This window comes from Hypomesus transpacificus, chromosome 14 (assembly GCF_021917145.1).
Source record: "Hypomesus transpacificus isolate Combined female chromosome 14, fHypTra1, whole genome shotgun sequence".
NCBI lineage: Eukaryota > Metazoa > Chordata > Actinopteri > Osmeriformes > Osmeridae > Hypomesus > Hypomesus transpacificus.
In genome coordinates this window covers 8,736,069-8,752,861 of record NC_061073.1, presented here as the reverse complement: position 1 = coordinate 8,752,861, position 16,793 = coordinate 8,736,069, and the positions used below count along the sequence as shown (strand labels likewise).

The 16,793-nt window shown below is 49.5% G+C and overlaps 2 protein-coding genes across 4 annotated transcripts; one reads left to right on the top strand and one right to left on the bottom strand.

Annotated features, from left to right (window-relative positions):
- Positions 1 to 828: 828 nt before the first annotated feature.
- Positions 829 to 4,342, bottom strand: dnaja2b (DnaJ heat shock protein family (Hsp40) member A2b). The gene is made up of 9 exons (XM_047033739.1): positions 4,207 to 4,342; positions 3,182 to 3,241; positions 2,830 to 3,059; positions 2,637 to 2,717; positions 2,406 to 2,539; positions 2,111 to 2,307; positions 1,850 to 1,994; positions 1,644 to 1,771; positions 829 to 1,397 (listed from the first exon to the last, which is right to left on the bottom strand). Exons 1-9 carry the CDS (start codon positions 4,282 to 4,284, stop codon positions 1,209 to 1,211), a joined length of 1,242 nt encoding a protein of 413 aa, XP_046889695.1. The 5' UTR covers positions 4,285 to 4,342; the 3' UTR covers positions 829 to 1,208.
- A 98-nt stretch (positions 4,343 to 4,440) lies between these two features.
- On the top strand, positions 4,441 to 16,592 carry ppp6r2b (protein phosphatase 6, regulatory subunit 2b). 3 transcript variants are annotated; one of them, XM_047033714.1, is made up of 25 exons: positions 4,441 to 5,007; positions 6,189 to 6,383; positions 6,692 to 6,850; positions 6,941 to 7,039; positions 7,354 to 7,540; positions 8,379 to 8,516; positions 8,613 to 8,678; positions 8,809 to 8,921; positions 9,035 to 9,148; positions 9,239 to 9,365; positions 9,547 to 9,720; positions 10,426 to 10,656; positions 10,770 to 10,834; positions 10,925 to 11,040; positions 11,377 to 11,453; positions 11,553 to 11,633; positions 11,746 to 11,843; positions 11,939 to 11,996; positions 12,122 to 12,240; positions 12,350 to 12,525; positions 12,621 to 12,777; positions 12,859 to 12,944; positions 13,061 to 13,271; positions 13,872 to 14,006; positions 14,444 to 16,592. In XM_047033714.1, exons 3-25 carry the CDS (start codon positions 6,723 to 6,725, stop codon positions 14,475 to 14,477), a joined length of 2,790 nt encoding a protein of 929 aa, XP_046889670.1. In that variant the 5' UTR covers positions 4,441 to 5,007; positions 6,189 to 6,383; positions 6,692 to 6,722; the 3' UTR covers positions 14,478 to 16,592. The 3 variants fall into 3 exon arrangements, with proteins under 3 accessions (XP_046889670.1, XP_046889669.1, XP_046889671.1); XM_047033713.1 differs by having other exon boundaries at positions 11,377 to 11,462; XM_047033715.1 differs by lacking the exon at positions 13,872 to 14,006 and having other exon boundaries at positions 11,377 to 11,462.
- The last annotated feature ends 201 nt before the right edge of the window (positions 16,593 to 16,793 follow it).

The window sequence follows — 16,793 nt, the reverse complement described above, 5'->3', positions numbered from 1 at the left end:
CATGAGTTTGTGTGACAGTTCTACTGGTTTAGAGAGATGTGTATGATACAGGAGGACATGGGCAGGGTCCAGAGGTTTCCCTCCCCCCTCTGGGCTCGACACATTTAAGAAGAACCTCTGGCTCCTTATCATGAGCCTCAAACCAATCAACACATTCTAATGTTTTTGTTATTTTTAGATATATGTATATGTACATAACTGACCTTAAACAGGGTCTGCTCACACTGTTGCCTAACACGGAGCAGAAACATCTATGAGTCATGAAGCCAAAACATTCCACAGCAGCTCTGATGCACAGAGCCTCTGGAGCACGTCTCACACACACACACTCATACCTGTACAGATACAAACGCACAGACACGAGCATGTACCCACATCTGTTTAGCTTTGCCCTCCGGCTGAAAATATCAAGACACCTGGGGCTCAAGCTGTGGCTTCACACACACACACATTCACTGTGAAACAAAAACACAAAAGCTAAAGATCTGAACAAAGAAATCGGTTTACTTGATAACAGGCCTTACTAATGATCTAGCTAGCGTTGCGATTGGTGGAGACCAACCTGAACAAGGAAGTCTCTCTGTGACAAGACATGAGGGTTTGCGGCGCACCGGAAACGAGTATAATAGTTTCCTGTGTGACTCAGCAGGCTGTGTAAAAAAGACATGCTTTAGGAAACCAGTTAATCTGATCACTTTTATAGCAGTAACTTAAGAATACACAGGTCTGGGTATCAAGTGTGTGAGTTGAGCTTTGAACCTGGGCCTTTTAGAAATTGTATTTCTCCTGGTTGAAGCAGCATGCACTTGTGACAGAATACACTACACGTTAAACGAGATGACAATATTTGCATTTTATACACAAGACCGGTGTGTTCCACAGCGAAAGGTAGAAGCCAAAGATGACATAATGTGGGTTGGGTCCAGCTGAGAAGTGGGCCCCTAGGCAGGGCCTGTGGCCCCTGGGAACTCTGAATGGGAGGGCCTGCTGTCCAGAAACACAATAGGGTTGTCACACATCCAGCTGCTGCCTGATGGCCGGTCCCATTGAAACTGTGTGTGGGTGTGTGTGTGTGTGTATGTCCTTTCTATAGGACAGGAGAGGGGATTGTATGTATGCACATGGAAGGTCTTAACTGGTATAAGCAGTACAACCGGAGATGTGTGTGTGTGTGTTACATTTGATGTGTGGCGTGTGTGTGTGAGTCTCTACTGATGTGCACACTGCACCCCTGGGCCCTGTGGGCCCCCCTCTTCGTCAGAGCTGTCGTTGTAGGCCTCCCTCCTGGCCCCGGCTCCGGCCCCGGTTCCCCGGTCATGATCCTGCAGGTCAACCTCCTCGGCGTCCGCGGAGATTACCGGAACCTCCGCACGTCCAGGGAGCAGGTCCTCCAGCTCCTACAAAACACACCGACAGTAGGCAAGCAGAGATGAGATACACACACACAATCCAATTCTCATTAAAAAACTCACAAATCCAGCACTTTTGTCGATTGGATATGCATTTACAGAGGAACAACCACCTATCCCATCAGCCAGAAGGAGTAACTATTAGCATATTAGCATTTCAGTCCAACCTTTACATGCTGTGTGCTAGATGCAAGGTAGGGTATCAAGACTAGGAGTGAAGATTGTACTACTCACAGTGAGTTTTTCAGGGCTAATCCAGTTGTTGTCAGGGAACTGGACATCAAACTTGATGAACAGGTCTCCCTTCTCAAACGGGTTCCTGTACTGGGGCATGCCCTCTCCCTTAACGACCCGTATACACCCTGAAACACACACACCTTAATACCACGCATAAGGAGAAATACTCGTTTCATTGATGTGACCAGAGGACGGGCGTGTACCTGGCTCTATGACTTTGCCAGGGGGGTATTTGACCGCAAGCTGGCGTCCATCCAGGTGTGTGACGGCAATCTGGAAGCCACAGAGAGCCTCGACCAGGCCGATGCGCTGGGTCATGTGTAGGTCGTTGCCGTCCCGACGGAAGTCCTGATGGGGAAACATCCACAGAGTCACACTTCCGCTCAGTAGTGGCTTTCTCTCCAGGTCCACACACAGACCCTGGGAATGGGCTTCGATATAGCGTCTCGCGGACGGGGGGTTACCTCGTGCTCCTTCTCCTGCAGGACCAGAACGATGTCCCCAGGCTCAGTGCCTGGCGCTTGGTCGGCCTCCCCCGTGAAGGTGATCTTCTGGCCGTGCCTCATGCCTTTGTCCACGTGCACCTCCAAGAGCTTGGTCTCTTTGGACACCTTGCGGCCCTCGCACTTCTTACAGCGGTCCTTCTCGTTGATCACCTCGCCTGCGCACGGACACACACAGTCAATGTAACTACGGCCCTGTATTTTTGGGGGGGACATAGCGAGGGGTTGTTGTGGCGAGCGTGTGTATTTCCATTACCCTCTCCGTTGCAGTCTGTGCAGACTGACTGCATCTGCTGGACCATGCCAGGAGCCAGCTGTCTGATCATAATCCTCATGCCTCTCCCTCGGCAAGCGACACACTTCTGCACTGCGCCAGCCTTACCCCCCTGACTGTGAGGGCAGGACAAAAGGCATACTATGGTTTGAACAGGATTTTTTTCTTATGAATTTTAAATAGACATTTCATATACAGACAGACCAAACTCACCCATTGCAGCTAACACACAGGACATTTTTGCTAAGCTGGAGTTTGGTGGTTTTGCCGTTGTAGAGGTCTTCCAGGGAGACCCTGTGTAAAAAAACAGGAGAACATTAGGGGATCCGCAACCAAACGGAGGATAGGATCATCTGCATACACAAAAGCACATCACTTCCCCCCCCACACACACACTTGTACTCACTTTAAGGGGTGCACCATGTCCTCGCCTCTCCTCCGGCCCCCGTTGCGGGCCCCCCTGCCCTGACCCCCCATGAACCCAAAGAGCCCCCCGCCGAAGATGTGGGAGAAGATATCATCCATGCCAGCTCCTCCACCTCCACCCTCCCGTAGCCCCTGCTCCCCATAGCGATCGTACAATTCCTTCTTCTCTGGGTTTGTCAAGACCTCGTAGGCAAAACTGATCTCCTTAAACTGGACAGAGACCATGAGAGTTAGAGGAACACACACGTTTTGAGAAAATGACTAAGCATATTTCAGAGGTTGGGTCTTGCTGCGATGTTACATTTGTGCTGATATGTTTTAGTGTTAAATACCTTGTCCCCGGCATCAGGATTCTTGTCGGGGTGATACTCTTTGGCCAATTTGCGATATGCCTACACAGACGAAAAAATGTAAGGCCTTAGACAGCATACGACTACAATATAGTCAAGTCATCTTGTTGATAAATCGTTTTTTATATCGGTCGAGTAAAATATCTGGATAGCCGCTGTAGATCTCAGTCTAGTTGTTATACTCGTGTCATCATACTACTAATGGTTCACTGAGAGCATGTCTATACCTGGTCAAGTTGGCTATCTACCTAGATTAGCATCATCTGAATGGCTGGCTAGCTGCTAGTGGTATTAGCCACCAAGAGCCATGATAGCCAGATGCTGAACGGCTCGAAGCCGTTAGCTAGCTAGCTACAGTCAGCAGTAACTTTGTTTTTTTTGGACAAAAGAATCACAAAACCATCCAACTATTACGATTTAACCTCACCCATCTACAGTCATAGTTAGCTTTAACTAGTAAGATGGTTAAATATTATATGTAAAGCAGATCGTTGCTTGAAGAACTAGCTAGCTCTGTACGTGGAGGTATTGCGTGTGTCCTGTATTGCTCAGTCTTTCTAAGCTATGGTATGGCTGTACTGTACAGTAGTCAGTACATTACGTTAGCTAGCTTAAGCTAGCACGAACTAGCAAGGATCCGTGTTTAGCATACTCGATATTACTGATATAATTGAGCATATCGACGACTTGATAAATTAATATAATTTAAACTTGCGTCAACAAGGTACACTACTACACTAACGATAACGCCTACTGTAACACTACTAGCCTCGTGAGTTTGGCAAACGTTATCGCGCTAGTCCGTTTGGCTGCTAGCGATGCTAAAGTTAGCAAGCTATCGTTTTCCTTCTGGCTTCGCTAGCCAGTTTTGCTAGCCAGACTGACTAGCAGGCATCGTCTTGGCTGACAAGCAAGGCCAGATCAAATTATCATCCACGTCTTTTCCCCGCTAATCATTTGTTGCCAAACTTGTACTAACATGCAAGCATCGTTATAAGACAACACACCTTTTTCAGCTCGTTTTCGGAGGCGGAGGGCGAAACTCCTAGGATGTCGTAGAGCTTAGTATCCACCACGTTCGACATAATGCTAAGCGGCTACAAACAGAAAGACCTTCTGCGGAGGAAACCAGAGCAGAGAAGACAAGCCGGGTGAAAACGTCATACGCAATGCGTCAACCAGCACTAGCGTGAGTGGCTAAAGCCAGTTTCTTTACGTATCAACCAGAGCCATAGAAAAAAATCTTTTTCTATGGCTCTGGTATCAACAAATCTCACCGATCCACACCGGATCGTGATGCGTTTGGTTAGATCGACATTCTAAATATTAAACGCAAGTTTGGAGTTCTGATCAAGGACTGTGTAAATCATTGTGCATTATGTTACAAACACGTGTTACCCAGGCTACTGTACTGTATAACGTAGCTAGCTAGTATACAACTTTTCTTGCGCGTTCCCGTGACAGAGCCAGCCATTTTGATTTTGAAATATGACAGCAGCGAGATTCTTTTGCTGTTGCAGTTAGCTAGCTGAGCTAGAGTCCAGATGCTATCGTGGGGCTAAACGATCAGTTTAATCGATGTATTTTGCAATTTAATTAGACGGGAAGGTTAAATCAAAACGGAACCTGGCCCATACCGACTCACCTAGCTAAACATTCGTCAGATTTGTGACCGATTTTGCAATAATGATGGGTGAAACGGACAGTCTGGAGATGTGCAACTGCACAGCTGACTGGCCTGGGACATATGAAAAATAGGCCAGAGCGGGCTAGTGTAATCTGGCCTAAATCAAGACTGGTCACTCAAGGTAAGGTAGATACGTTTTTATAGATTTTACAGGCTTTGCCTTTGGTGTTAGTTGTTTACCTTGTCAAATGTAGACTAATGGACTAGTTGTTTTTAGCGCTGCTGGTGTGTTGGCCAACGGCATTGACTAAAAGTGAAGGCCACAAAATATTTATGTTTATGTTGTTGTGGGCTAGCTGGTGGAAGCTAATGTAGCAGTGATTGTGTGCTAATCGGTCCCACCAGTCCCTGCGACTGTTGACGAGTTTCACAAATTAGCCTGCGATGTCATTACTGGTGCAGGCCCCAGTTAGAAAGCTTACTAGCCATGTCATTGTCAAAACTCAGTCTACTTCAAATCATATGATAAATTACATAATTATCTAATGCGTACATACTACTTAGACTTGGAAAGCAGGTGCCATCACGGTCACGCATCCTTGAAAATATGTTGTTTTGGTTTTGTCAGGCTAAACCCCAGTGGTCTCCAAACCACCTGTATGGTGACTGGACCAATTCTTGGCATATTGACTTCATTAAATGTGACTGCCATAAAAAATTACCTATGATACATCTCAAATGACAGTGCATTTCAAATCATGTGACAGGCTGTGTGCTTTCGAGTTACATCAACCACAACAAACTACTTGATGTAGTGGTTTGCCAGTCTCCTAACAGTTGTTTGCAGTGAATCACACTCAGGAACCTAGCGCACTGTGTAAAGTTATTTTCGACACCACTGTCTGAGTCAAGGTCAGGCGGCTTGATGCTTAATACTACATGTTTGAGAACAATTAGGCTATAGTTCACAACAAACACTGGATACCAGAGATAGTGGATCTATTCTGCAGTAAACAGATAATGACATCACCCCAGATAATAGTTGGACAACAGTGTATTATAATAGCAGAGCTTGCCCTCAGTCTGTTGGCAGAACCTCTGAACCTCTGTCGAGTGTGTGTCTCAGAGGAAGCCAGATAATGTCATTATACAGACATGCATCTTTAACTCAGTTACAGAGAAAGCTTCCTGAAAGAGGCAAAGCACTATTTTGCCCCACTGGAGTCTGGAATGATCCCAATTCTTGCTTTTCAAGAGTTGGCCTATTATTTTCCACAACAAAACAGTGGGTAGGGTTGCAGCAGGATGACTACCAGTGCATGTTTCACCTCTACTCAGACTCCCCACCCACATGTCTTTCAGGTTGCAGACATCTCTACGTGCGAGAGTTCGTTTGTGCTTGTGGTGTGAGATTGTGTGGGGTGTAGAGTGAATGTGAGAGAGCTGTGTTGTTGACTGCAGACACCCATGCTGCTTTATATCCAGGCCACCTGCAATCTTCGAGACCCAGGTCTGCGTGCTCACAGAGCACTGACTGAGGACACTCCATATCCACGGGTAAGATATCCAGTTAGTCTCGATACACACATATAAACAGTGCCTGTCACATCATGTCGATGTATTATTGTGTCGAGATCTCCGGGAGTCAGGTGGCTGAGCGGTTAGGGAATCGGGCTAGTAATCAGAATGTTGCCGGTTCGTGCCAAAATGACGTTGTGTCCTTGGGCAAGGCACTTCACCCTACTTGCCTTGGGGGAATGTCCCTGTACTTTACTGTAAGTCGCTCTGGATAAGAGCGTCTGCTAAATGACTACATGTAAATGTGATGTTTATTTTACAACCCGCCTCCATCTCTCCTCTCCTAGCTGAGTGTGTGAGCTTGCGACAGCAGCAGCCATGTTTTGGAAGTTTGACCTGCACACTTCGTCCCACCTGGAGGCTCTGCTGGATAAGGAGGACGTCACCCTCACAGAGCTAATGGACGAGGAGGATGTGCTGCAGGAATGCAAGGCCCAGAACCGCAGGTTACTGTCGCATGATAGCATTTCCTTTGAGTAGCCTGTTTGTTTGTGCCAATGTCAAAGAGTGGTTTTCCATGTCTCCATGCGCGCTAGGCTCCTCCTGTTCCTGTCTCAGGACAGCTGCATGCAGGAGCTGCTTCGTCTCATAACTACAGAGCCCCCTGCTGGTGTGGAGGAGACCTGGCGCTTCAAGTGAGTGTGCTAGTAGACTATACACTGCCCACTGTATAGTTTACAGGATCTTTGGCGGTCCAGAAACGATGGCTCAAGCCCAGAATTCATGAAATATATCCGATATTGGTGTGTGTGTCCCCCGAAAATGCAATTGTCTTACTTTCACCAATTATGAACAAAACTGCAAAATTTGGGATGGTTAATGGGGGCAAAATAGCCATATCCTTTAGCCTTAGTACATGGACATGTTTACACCAGTGTGGTTTATGAAAGCGTTCTGGCTCAGTCAGGATGTGGAGGTCTGTGACTGACCAGGCCTGTATTTGTTGCAGGTACCCTAACATAGCATGTGAGCTGCTGACATGTGATGTCGCTGTCATTAACGATAAGCTGGGGAACGAGAAGCCGCTGTTGGAAACCCTGTATGCCTTTTTGGAGCAGCCCTCCCCCCTCAACCCCCTCCTAGCCTCCTTCTTCAGCAAGACCATTGGGAACCTTATCACACGCAAGACAGAGCAGGTAACACACACACACACAGAGGACTCCAAAATCCTCTGCACATCTTCACCTCAACCTCCAATACACCCACCACTTGGTTACAGTACGACGGTGAAGCTGAAACTCCGATACGTTCCTGTATCTAGGCTCATCCCCTTCTCACTTTCTTGGCCTCGGTCAAATCATGCCATATGTGACCAAGAGCCAAGTTCAAGTCTTTTACTGTCAGATGCACAGAACAGCACAGGGTCAGACTGGGCACTGAAATTCTTAGAACAAGACAACGCAGAGCAACCTGGCATAACATAACATATAAGTACACAGAACATAAATTGCATCTATGATAAGCTAAAATATAGTACACCTCCTCATATACAAATAATATACAATACAGTATACTAAACCTAAACACACATAATACAAATAATAACCTATACTAACCATATAAACCTATACTAACCTAGACAAGTGAAGTACAATCGTGCAATATTGCTGATAGTTCAACCAGGTGCTAAGCTGAAATAACCTATATACTAACCTTATAAACCTATGCTAACCTATGACAAGCAAGTGAAGTACAATAGTGCTGATAGTGCAACCAGTAGCTGAAAGTGACAGTGTGTAAAGTGACTAGTAAAAGTGTATCAGTGTCCATATCAATGTCCATTCAGAAGCCCGATGGCCCTTGGAAAGAAACTGGCTTCTGAATGGACATTGATATGGACACACTGATTTCAGCGTGTGTTCAAGTGTTATTCAAAACTTGTCACAGCCAGTGGAGTGTTCCTCTGGTAAACCCCCCCTGGCCGGTCTAAGCCCTCTACGTCCAGTCAGCCGTATTCAGCTGTCGTCTCTGTAGGTGATCTGGTTCCTGCGTGAGAAGGAGGGCTTCCTGCCTCTGGTGCTGAGGCACATCGATGCGTCGGCCATGATGGATCTGCTACTGCGCCTCATCAGCTGTGTGGAGCCGGCCCCTCTTCGACAGGAGACACTTAATGTAAGACACCCACACACACATACACTACTAAACTTGGCCACAACTCCCCACTTAGTGTAATGGAACAACAACAACAACAAAAATCTTTCTCCGCAGTGGCTGAATAAGGAGAGACTCGCCCAGAGGCTCATTGAACTCATTCACCCAGGGATCGATGACGAGGTGAGACACAGAGCTGCACAACCATGTAAACATAGAAACAAACGCAGGCAAAACCACGCCATCGGCGACGGATCCGATCGGTGACACAAAGGATGTGAGCCCGATGTGTGTGTGTGTGTGTATTTTTCAGAGACAGTCCAATGCGTCCCAGACGGTGTGTGACATCATTCGTCTCAGCAGAGACCAGGCCAATCAGCTCCAGGAGAACTCCGTGCCTGACCCGTTGCTTGCTGTTCTGGAGTCGTAAGTGTCCCCCTCCCAACCACACACACACACACACACTTCTAGAATGGCACACACAAGGGCACGCACGCACACACATGCAGGTGATCTCCCAATCCTCTGTGTTTCCACAGTCAGGAGTGTGTGGGACAGCTGTTGAAGAACATGTTTGAGGGGGACAGGACGGAGAGCTGCATCGTCAACGGAACTCAAGTGCTTCTTACCCTGCTGGAGATCCGGAGGCCCGTGTGAGTGCCACCGGCTCTGTCCGTGTCCATCTTTAAGACTTGGGAAAAGAATCCACTGCACTTCTGTCAACTTGTGTGTGTGTGTTTTAGGTTGGAGAGTCTGATGGATGTGTGTGCCCAGGGATGCGAGAGATGTTACCCAGTCAACAGCAGCATCCTACTGGCTATCCTCCCCCACCTCACAGACTTCCACCAACTGCTGCTGGATCCGCCCAAGGTAAATACCCGCACAGTGCACACGCAGCCGTGTCTAAACGTGACATCCAATAAAAGGACACCCCCGTAGGGAAGCACGCGGAGGAATTTCCACGGTACAGGACCTCCACGCGGCGCGTTAAAGCCCGAAACTGATTCCGTCTCTGTGAGGTCAAGCGTGTCCGTGTGCTGTGTTTGTGTAGCGGGGCCCCATGCTGACCACCCTGGGCGTGCTGAAGGAGCCGCTGGGCAACAGTCGCCTCCACGCGGCCAGGCTGGTGGCCTCCCTGCTGCAGAGCGGCTCTCAGACCAGTTCTCCCACCAACACGGGGGTCCTCCAGGAGCTCTGCAGGCTCAATGCCCTGGACCTGCTTCTGGTGAGATACTCGCCAACACCGGACACGGAATATTACCGTCGTCGAGAGAAGCGGCCTGTTCATAGGTGTATTCAGTCGAAAAACTACAGTGTTTCCCACACATAGACTAATTTGTGGCGGTGCGCCACAGAATCAACTCCGGCCGCCACACATTGCGTTTCGTAAAACATTTTTTTTTATCGCTATTTAGGTAAAAACACGCAGCGTATTCGTTCAGCTGCATTTCCTTTCCCTGCTCTCCCTCCGTCTCTTTCACGCACGCGTCTTTCTCACATACACACACAGTCACTACGTCAGCACACGTTAGCAACAATGCATACGCCGTTCTAGTGAGACCGACAGCTACATCAGCGAGCCTTCAGCATTAGTGCCGTAGCTAAAGGTCTAGGAAAGTTGAGGCTACTTTTCGCTAGGTACCGACGGACATGTCTTAATCGAAGGTTCCCCTACGTTCTTTTGGTGAGAAGTTTCAAGAGCTAGCTACTTACCCGGCGTCATGGAGCCGAACAGTTAAATAGTTATTTAGCACCCTGTATGCAGCGTCGCTACCTGCATATGCAGAAATTATTTGTTTGTTGTTGTTGATTTTGTGAATTATTTCCAATCCCCCCCCCCCCCCCCCCCCGCCACATATAGTTTTCTAATCTGTGGGAAACACTTGAACTACAATGTTCATCAAGTGATACGTGTTTTTTGTTTTTGCAGGACTTGTTTTTTAAGTTCACCTGGAATAACTTCTTGCACTTCCAAGTGGAGCTGTGTGTGGCCGGTGTCCTCTGCCACTCTGCCCAGGAGGGGAGGCCCCAGCCAGGCCCAGGGCCCCAGGAAATTCCCGGGCTTGTCAAGGAGCCCCAGCAGGAACAGGCCCCACCAAGTCCCAAACCTCCAGAGCCGTCCGTGGCTCCTGACGTCTCTCACAACACGCTGGTGGCACATGTAGGTGTCATCTCCGTTTGAGTTGCATGTGTCCTGATTTGGTGCAGCGCCTGTGAGACTCTCAAAATATCTCCACCCCTCCCTCTGGCTCTCTCTCTGTGTCTTTCGCCCAGCTTTTCCAGCACTGTCGCTTGGTCCAGAGGATTCTAGAGGCCTGGGAGGAGAATGACAAAATACAGTAAGCGACTGTCTGTCTGGCTACGGTGTTTCTGTTGCGTTGACGTGCCGCTTCCCCGGAGCGTCAGTGTGTCGTCGCTTCTGTTTCCAGGGCAGGGGGGGGAATGAGGAGGGGCTACATGGGTCACCTGACCAGGATTGCCAACACAGTGGTCCAGAACCTGGAGAAAGGCCCTGTACAGACCCATATTAGCAGTCTCATCACAGGTGAGTCTGAGAGAGAGAGAGAGACAGAGAGACAGAGAGAGAGAGAGAGAGAGATTGAGACAGAGAGAGAGTGATTGAGACAGAGAGAGAGAGAGAGCGAGAGAGAGTGATTGAGACAAAGAGAGAGAGAGAGTGATTGAGACAGAGAGAGAAAGAAAGACAGAGAGAGAGAGAGTGATTGAGACAGAGAGAGAGAGAGAGACAGTGATTGAGACAGCGAGAGAGAGGGAGCGCGCGCGAAGTGTGTGAGTGTTATACCCAGTCCACTTTTCATAACAAACTGTCGCTGGTTCCATCTGACTGGCTGTGGTGGCACGGTGTGTTCCCTGGCTGCAGAGCTCCCTGAAGACTGCAGGGGGCGCTGGGAGAGCTTCGTGGACCAGACCCTCACGGAGACCAACAGGAAGAACACGGTAGACCTGGTAAACACCTCACTGCAGGTTGTGTCTTCCTGCAGTCGCCGAGTCTCCTTGTGTTCAATGCTGCTTGTGACCTTGTTTGCTGTGTTTCAGGTCAGCACCCACAACCTGCACTCCTCCAGTGAGGACGATGACATGGAGAGCCCGTTTCCCAATGAAATGTCACTGCAACAGGTCCGCTGCACACACACACCCACGTACACACCCATACACACCCACACGTGTACACAACCACGACCCGGCCCACCAGCTGACCCCGTAGCGATGCGACTGGATTTCTTGGCAGGCCTTCTCAGACTACCAGATCCAGCAGATGACCGCAAACTTTGTGGATCAGTTCGGCTTCAACGACGAGGAGTTTGCCGAGCACGACGACAGCATCAAGTAAGAGACGGCCCATCTGTGTTTCAACAGAGTTTCTCTGTGTGTGTGTGTGTGTTTGTGCGTACTCATAGAGGGATTTGCACCTGTCCTTGCAGTGCCACCTTTGACCGTATTGCAGAGATCAACATGAACATGGACGGAGGGGAGGACAGTGTGAGTTAACCAGCATGCCACTTTACGGAGTAGCTGCAATGAGCCGTTCACCTGCCGTCTGTTGGTATAGTAAGAAGCTGCGTGTGCGTGTGTGTGTGTGTGTGTGTGTGTGGTGTCGTCTGCAGTCCAGCACCACCGTGTTTGAGGCGTGCGCCAAGGAGAAAATTCAGCCCTTTGACGATGAGGAGGACATCTGGGAAGAGAAGGAGATCAACTATGCAAGGCAGGGCAAGTCCAGAACTAGGTACACACACACACACACACAGACACAGACACCGTGGACTGGACGCATTGATCCAATGCCCTGACACACACATACAGCCAGTCCTCTTCTCTCTCCCTCTGTCTGTCAGGTTCGGTGGTTCCCAGTGGTACAGGCCCCCGTCTCAAAGCGACGGGGCGAGCGACGCCCCCGCGCCGGGCCCCTGCGCCGAGCCTCCCACGCCGGGCACCGACGCGGACGAGGGGGAGGGGCAAAAAGAGGGAGCAGAAAATGTGGAGAAGGAGACGCCGACGGAGCCCCCCCAGAGTGAGTCCCACTCAAGTCAGGTCACGCAGCAGCACGCTCCACCTCACGCCGTCGCCTCATGGTGACCGCGAGTGAACTTGTCGCATTTCCGTCAGGCGTCGGCTGGACAGCCGATTTCGGGGAGGTGAACTCCAAGGCCCCCGCCGCAGGCACCGGCATCTCGGCTTGGGACAGCGTCGCCCCCCAGCCGGTCGCCACGGAGACGGAGGAAAAGGGCTGGGCCAAGTTTACAGACTTCCAACCCTTCTGCTGGTGCGTGTGCCTCTTTCACCTGCCGCGCGGGCACGCGTGTCTCCATAGAGCGTTCTAAGCCCTGTGTGTGTGTGTCCTCAGCTCAGAGACGGGTCCGAGATGCAGCTCTCCTGTGGACTCGGAGGTCAGCGGGTCTTACGGAACGAAGCCGGACCAGGATCGGAACCGTAAGTCTGAACACACACACGCGCACACACTCTCACACATCTCTCTGTCCCTGTCTCTACTGGAGGTATGAAGGCGTGTGACCCCCTCCCCCCCCCCCCCCCCTCCACGTCTGCAGCCTGTGTGTGGAGCGTGTGCGTGGCGAGGAAGGCCCCCCTGGTGGCGTCGGACAGCTCCTCGTCAGGCGGCTCCGACAGCGAGGAGGAGGACGAGAAGACCGAGTCCGTCTCCACGGAGACGGTCACCACGGAGACGATCACCACGGTCGCCGGCAAAGAGACCCTCCGACTCACCGTGGATGCCAAGCGCGAGAGGGCGGTCTTCACCAGGTGGGCACACACCCGCACACGCGCACACCCGCACACACACTCAGTTTCTCTTTCCACTTCAGTGCAGTCTGTTCCTCTCCCTGTCTCACTGTTCACACCAACCCTGTCCTCCTACCCCTTCTCCTCTCACTGCCCAAACACACCCTGCCCGATCCTGCTACCCTCCCTGTTTCTCTGCTCCCTCTACCTCCCCCCGTGTCCGTCCTCCTGCTTCTCCTCCTCCCATCTCCCCCCGTCCCCTCCCCCCTCCCTGTCCCCTCTCTCCCCCTGTGTTCTCCTCTCCCCTCCAGAGTATTCAGACCAGCGGTCAGAGGGTATGTAGAGGCAGAGGTGTGTGTCTCTGATCTGGCCGTGTGTCATGTTTGAGCAAGGCTTGGGGGTTCAGGCTTTATGGAGATCTCGACCACTGTGAAAGAAAGTGTAGCGTGCAAGACTCGCACTGAAGCAGGAGTGCGTGTGTGTGTGTGTGCGCATGGTCTACTACTAAGTGAGTGTGACTGACGACGAGGCTGCTGCTGGCACGCCCGGCTGAACGCGTCCAGTCTGCTGAGTTCTGGAGCTGTGGTTCCGTCTAGACAGCTGTGGCCTCTCTTCTTCTAGTGAGGAGAACAAGCCGCCCCCGGACAGACCCTCCTCCGCCAGAGAGGAGAAGAAAGACAAGAAGAAGGAGAAGGACGGCGACGCGACCCACGCCGCCTCTTGGCCCCCCACAGACCGCCCTGCAGCACTCCCTAAGTAAGCTGCGCGCGTGCGGAGTCTTCTAGAACGATGCGGTCGTCCGCGTCGAGAGCGCGTCGCTGTCGCACCCGCGAACGGTCAAACACGGGGGCCTTTCCTCTCCGCTGTTCTTTCCTGTGTGAGCCGTTGGATGGAAGCGAATATTTATCATTATCCATGCCGACGTCGTTAGGAATTTGAAAACGGGTAGACAAAATTTTCCTCGCGGATCAGTTTACGTTTGTTGACTTGAGCCGCTGATGAAAGGTAGGGGACTGTTCGGTGACTGTATGTAATATTTAAAAAAAGGGAATGTTTTAAATGTGATGCCCTGAAGACTTTTCTCTGAGGGCGGAGCGGTGCGAAGAGGAGGTTGGCAGAGTAAAGTGCTAAATGAAAATAATGTCAAACGTAAGTATCCATCTTAACAGCATTCATTTCTCATCTCCCCACAGAGAGACGCCCCCCTCTGCAAACGGCCCAGCCTAGAAATGCGGTACACACCCAGCCACGCACACACACACACTTATACACACACTTCATTATACAGCATCCTGTGGTGTTCGGCAGTGCTGTCTTGCCAGGTCAGTGTCCAGAGCTGATTCAGAAAAAGAGGGAGGCACGGGGAGAGCGGAAGCTTCCGGACTGAGAACAACCAACCAATAAATCTGTCCCTGCTCCCACAGTAGTGTCTCCTAAGTATACAGTAACATCATCACACAGGGACTGTGCGTGTGTGCTTGTGCGTGTATGGGGGTGTGTGTGTGTGTGGGATTCAGCTTTATGTTGTCGTCGGGGTTGTTTGGCTTGGCTCCTTGGCTGAGCAAGATTTTGCACTTAAACTCTTTGTTGAGGAGGGAGCTGAGGCGCTATCCTCAGGCTGTGGTTCTGTCCTCAGCTCAGAGCAGGGAGGGCTGGAGGGGGGGGGGGGGTGAGGGAGAGGGGAACACTGAAAGATCCTCGAAGCCAACTTCTGTCACTGTGCCGTTTCAGTGAACTTTTTTTTTTTTTTTTTCGTTGTCACGATCTGAAGTGCACATTTTGATCATAAGTCATGAGAAAAATGGTTCCATTCGAATCTCTTCTTTTTGGGACAATTCCCCCCTTGCTCTGCATCTCTCTGTTTCTGCCTTTCTCTGTCTGTGGAGCATTTCAGGTTGTCTAGTTGTTTATAGTGTGTGTGTGCGTGAGTGTGAGAGTGTTTAGGCTCTTGTCTAAAAAGAGTGTGTTCTCAGGTCTAAAGAAGGGTCGGGGGATGTGACGAAAGCACACCTGTGTGACGCTAATACACGTGTATGTGCACGCACGCACGGACACACACACTTTCACCAACACCGGGTCAAGGACCCGCATATCACCCTCCCACGGAACTGTTTAAATGTAATATTGTGACATTTGAACCTGTATTAGGTTGTGGCTTTTTCTTCTTGGTAATATGTAAACGTAATCTATGTAAACAGTATATATATAAACAGTATATCTTCTATTTTTGGAATCAATCCAGATGTATGGTAAAACGGTTGTTTTGCAGGTTGCTGTGTGTGTATTGTTCTGTTGAAATGAGGCAATAACTATGTTAATTTTTCTTTGTACCCCAGCATCAGTTCCAGTTCCTCTGCTACATACTTCCTCTGTTTGTGAGCGTGTGAGTGACCGCGTGTGTAACTTTTATTTCAAGATTGTTTTATAGGTTTAGTATATGGGGAATATACGGTGTGTCTTCCATATACTTCCTGTGACTTCACATGTTTTATTTTATTAGTAAAACAAATGTCCTGTCCTTATCAGGGCTGGAGCAGATACAAGTTCACATACCTATATTTTAATTTATGTTTTTGTAATTTAATCACATATTTAAAGCACTTTTGAAAGCACTTTTTTGGTTGCTAGCCTACTAAACTTTGGCAAATCCGTCCATTTTGTGTCACAAAATAGGGCATGTTTTAACTTGAACGAGTGACTGAATTATCTGAAAATCAGCCTGTTTCTCCACAAAGCTTGTTGCCAAAGTATGTCTTCCCTCTAGGGAAGGGCTGGATCTCAATCCTGTGAAGTGGTTTACTTCTCCTTAAAATTTGGGTAGAAGCAACATGGCAGTCGGGTCCTTTGTAGACTGGACTGTGGAGAAGAGCTCACCGTTGGGATCCAGCCTGGCCCAGTTCTGTTTCACTACGTCCCCTAGCATTTTCTCCAAGCTCATCACCAATATTCAACCCAAAGAGCTGTTTTCTCAACGACAGAATAGCTGAAACCTGCCGAGTCATTGAAAGAAAACGTGTGAGATAGAACTGGGCACCTTAGTCAGGCTTTAAGCAGGAAGTCAGGGTTGTGTACAGGGTCTGAATATATCATACCTTTCACCTCCAAGCCCCATGCACTGTATCTGACCCATAGGCTACCACACTCTTACACATGTGGTACAAACACATGGGCTGTGTGTCAGAGAGTGAGTTCCAGACAGCTCTGTGTAGTCAGATGGCTTTTGTAAAGTGGTCTGATGCTGGTGGTCTTTGCTGTATAGACAGTAACGTGTCAGTTACCTGTTGTCGAACTTAGCTTGTACATTCAGATATGAAACTAATAAATATGTCTATCCAGATTAAACCTTGTCTCTATCTTGTGGTTTTGACACTGACACGGTAGCCTACGGCACACACACTCTGTAGCAGCGCCACAAATCTGTTTACTTTAGGGCCAGGTATGGGATTAGGTTCCAGTGCTGTTTGACACATATGAGATGTAAATCGTTTGGTAAATATAGCCACCCTTCAAAAGCCCTACCCTGCCTACACCCTGAGAGAAAGG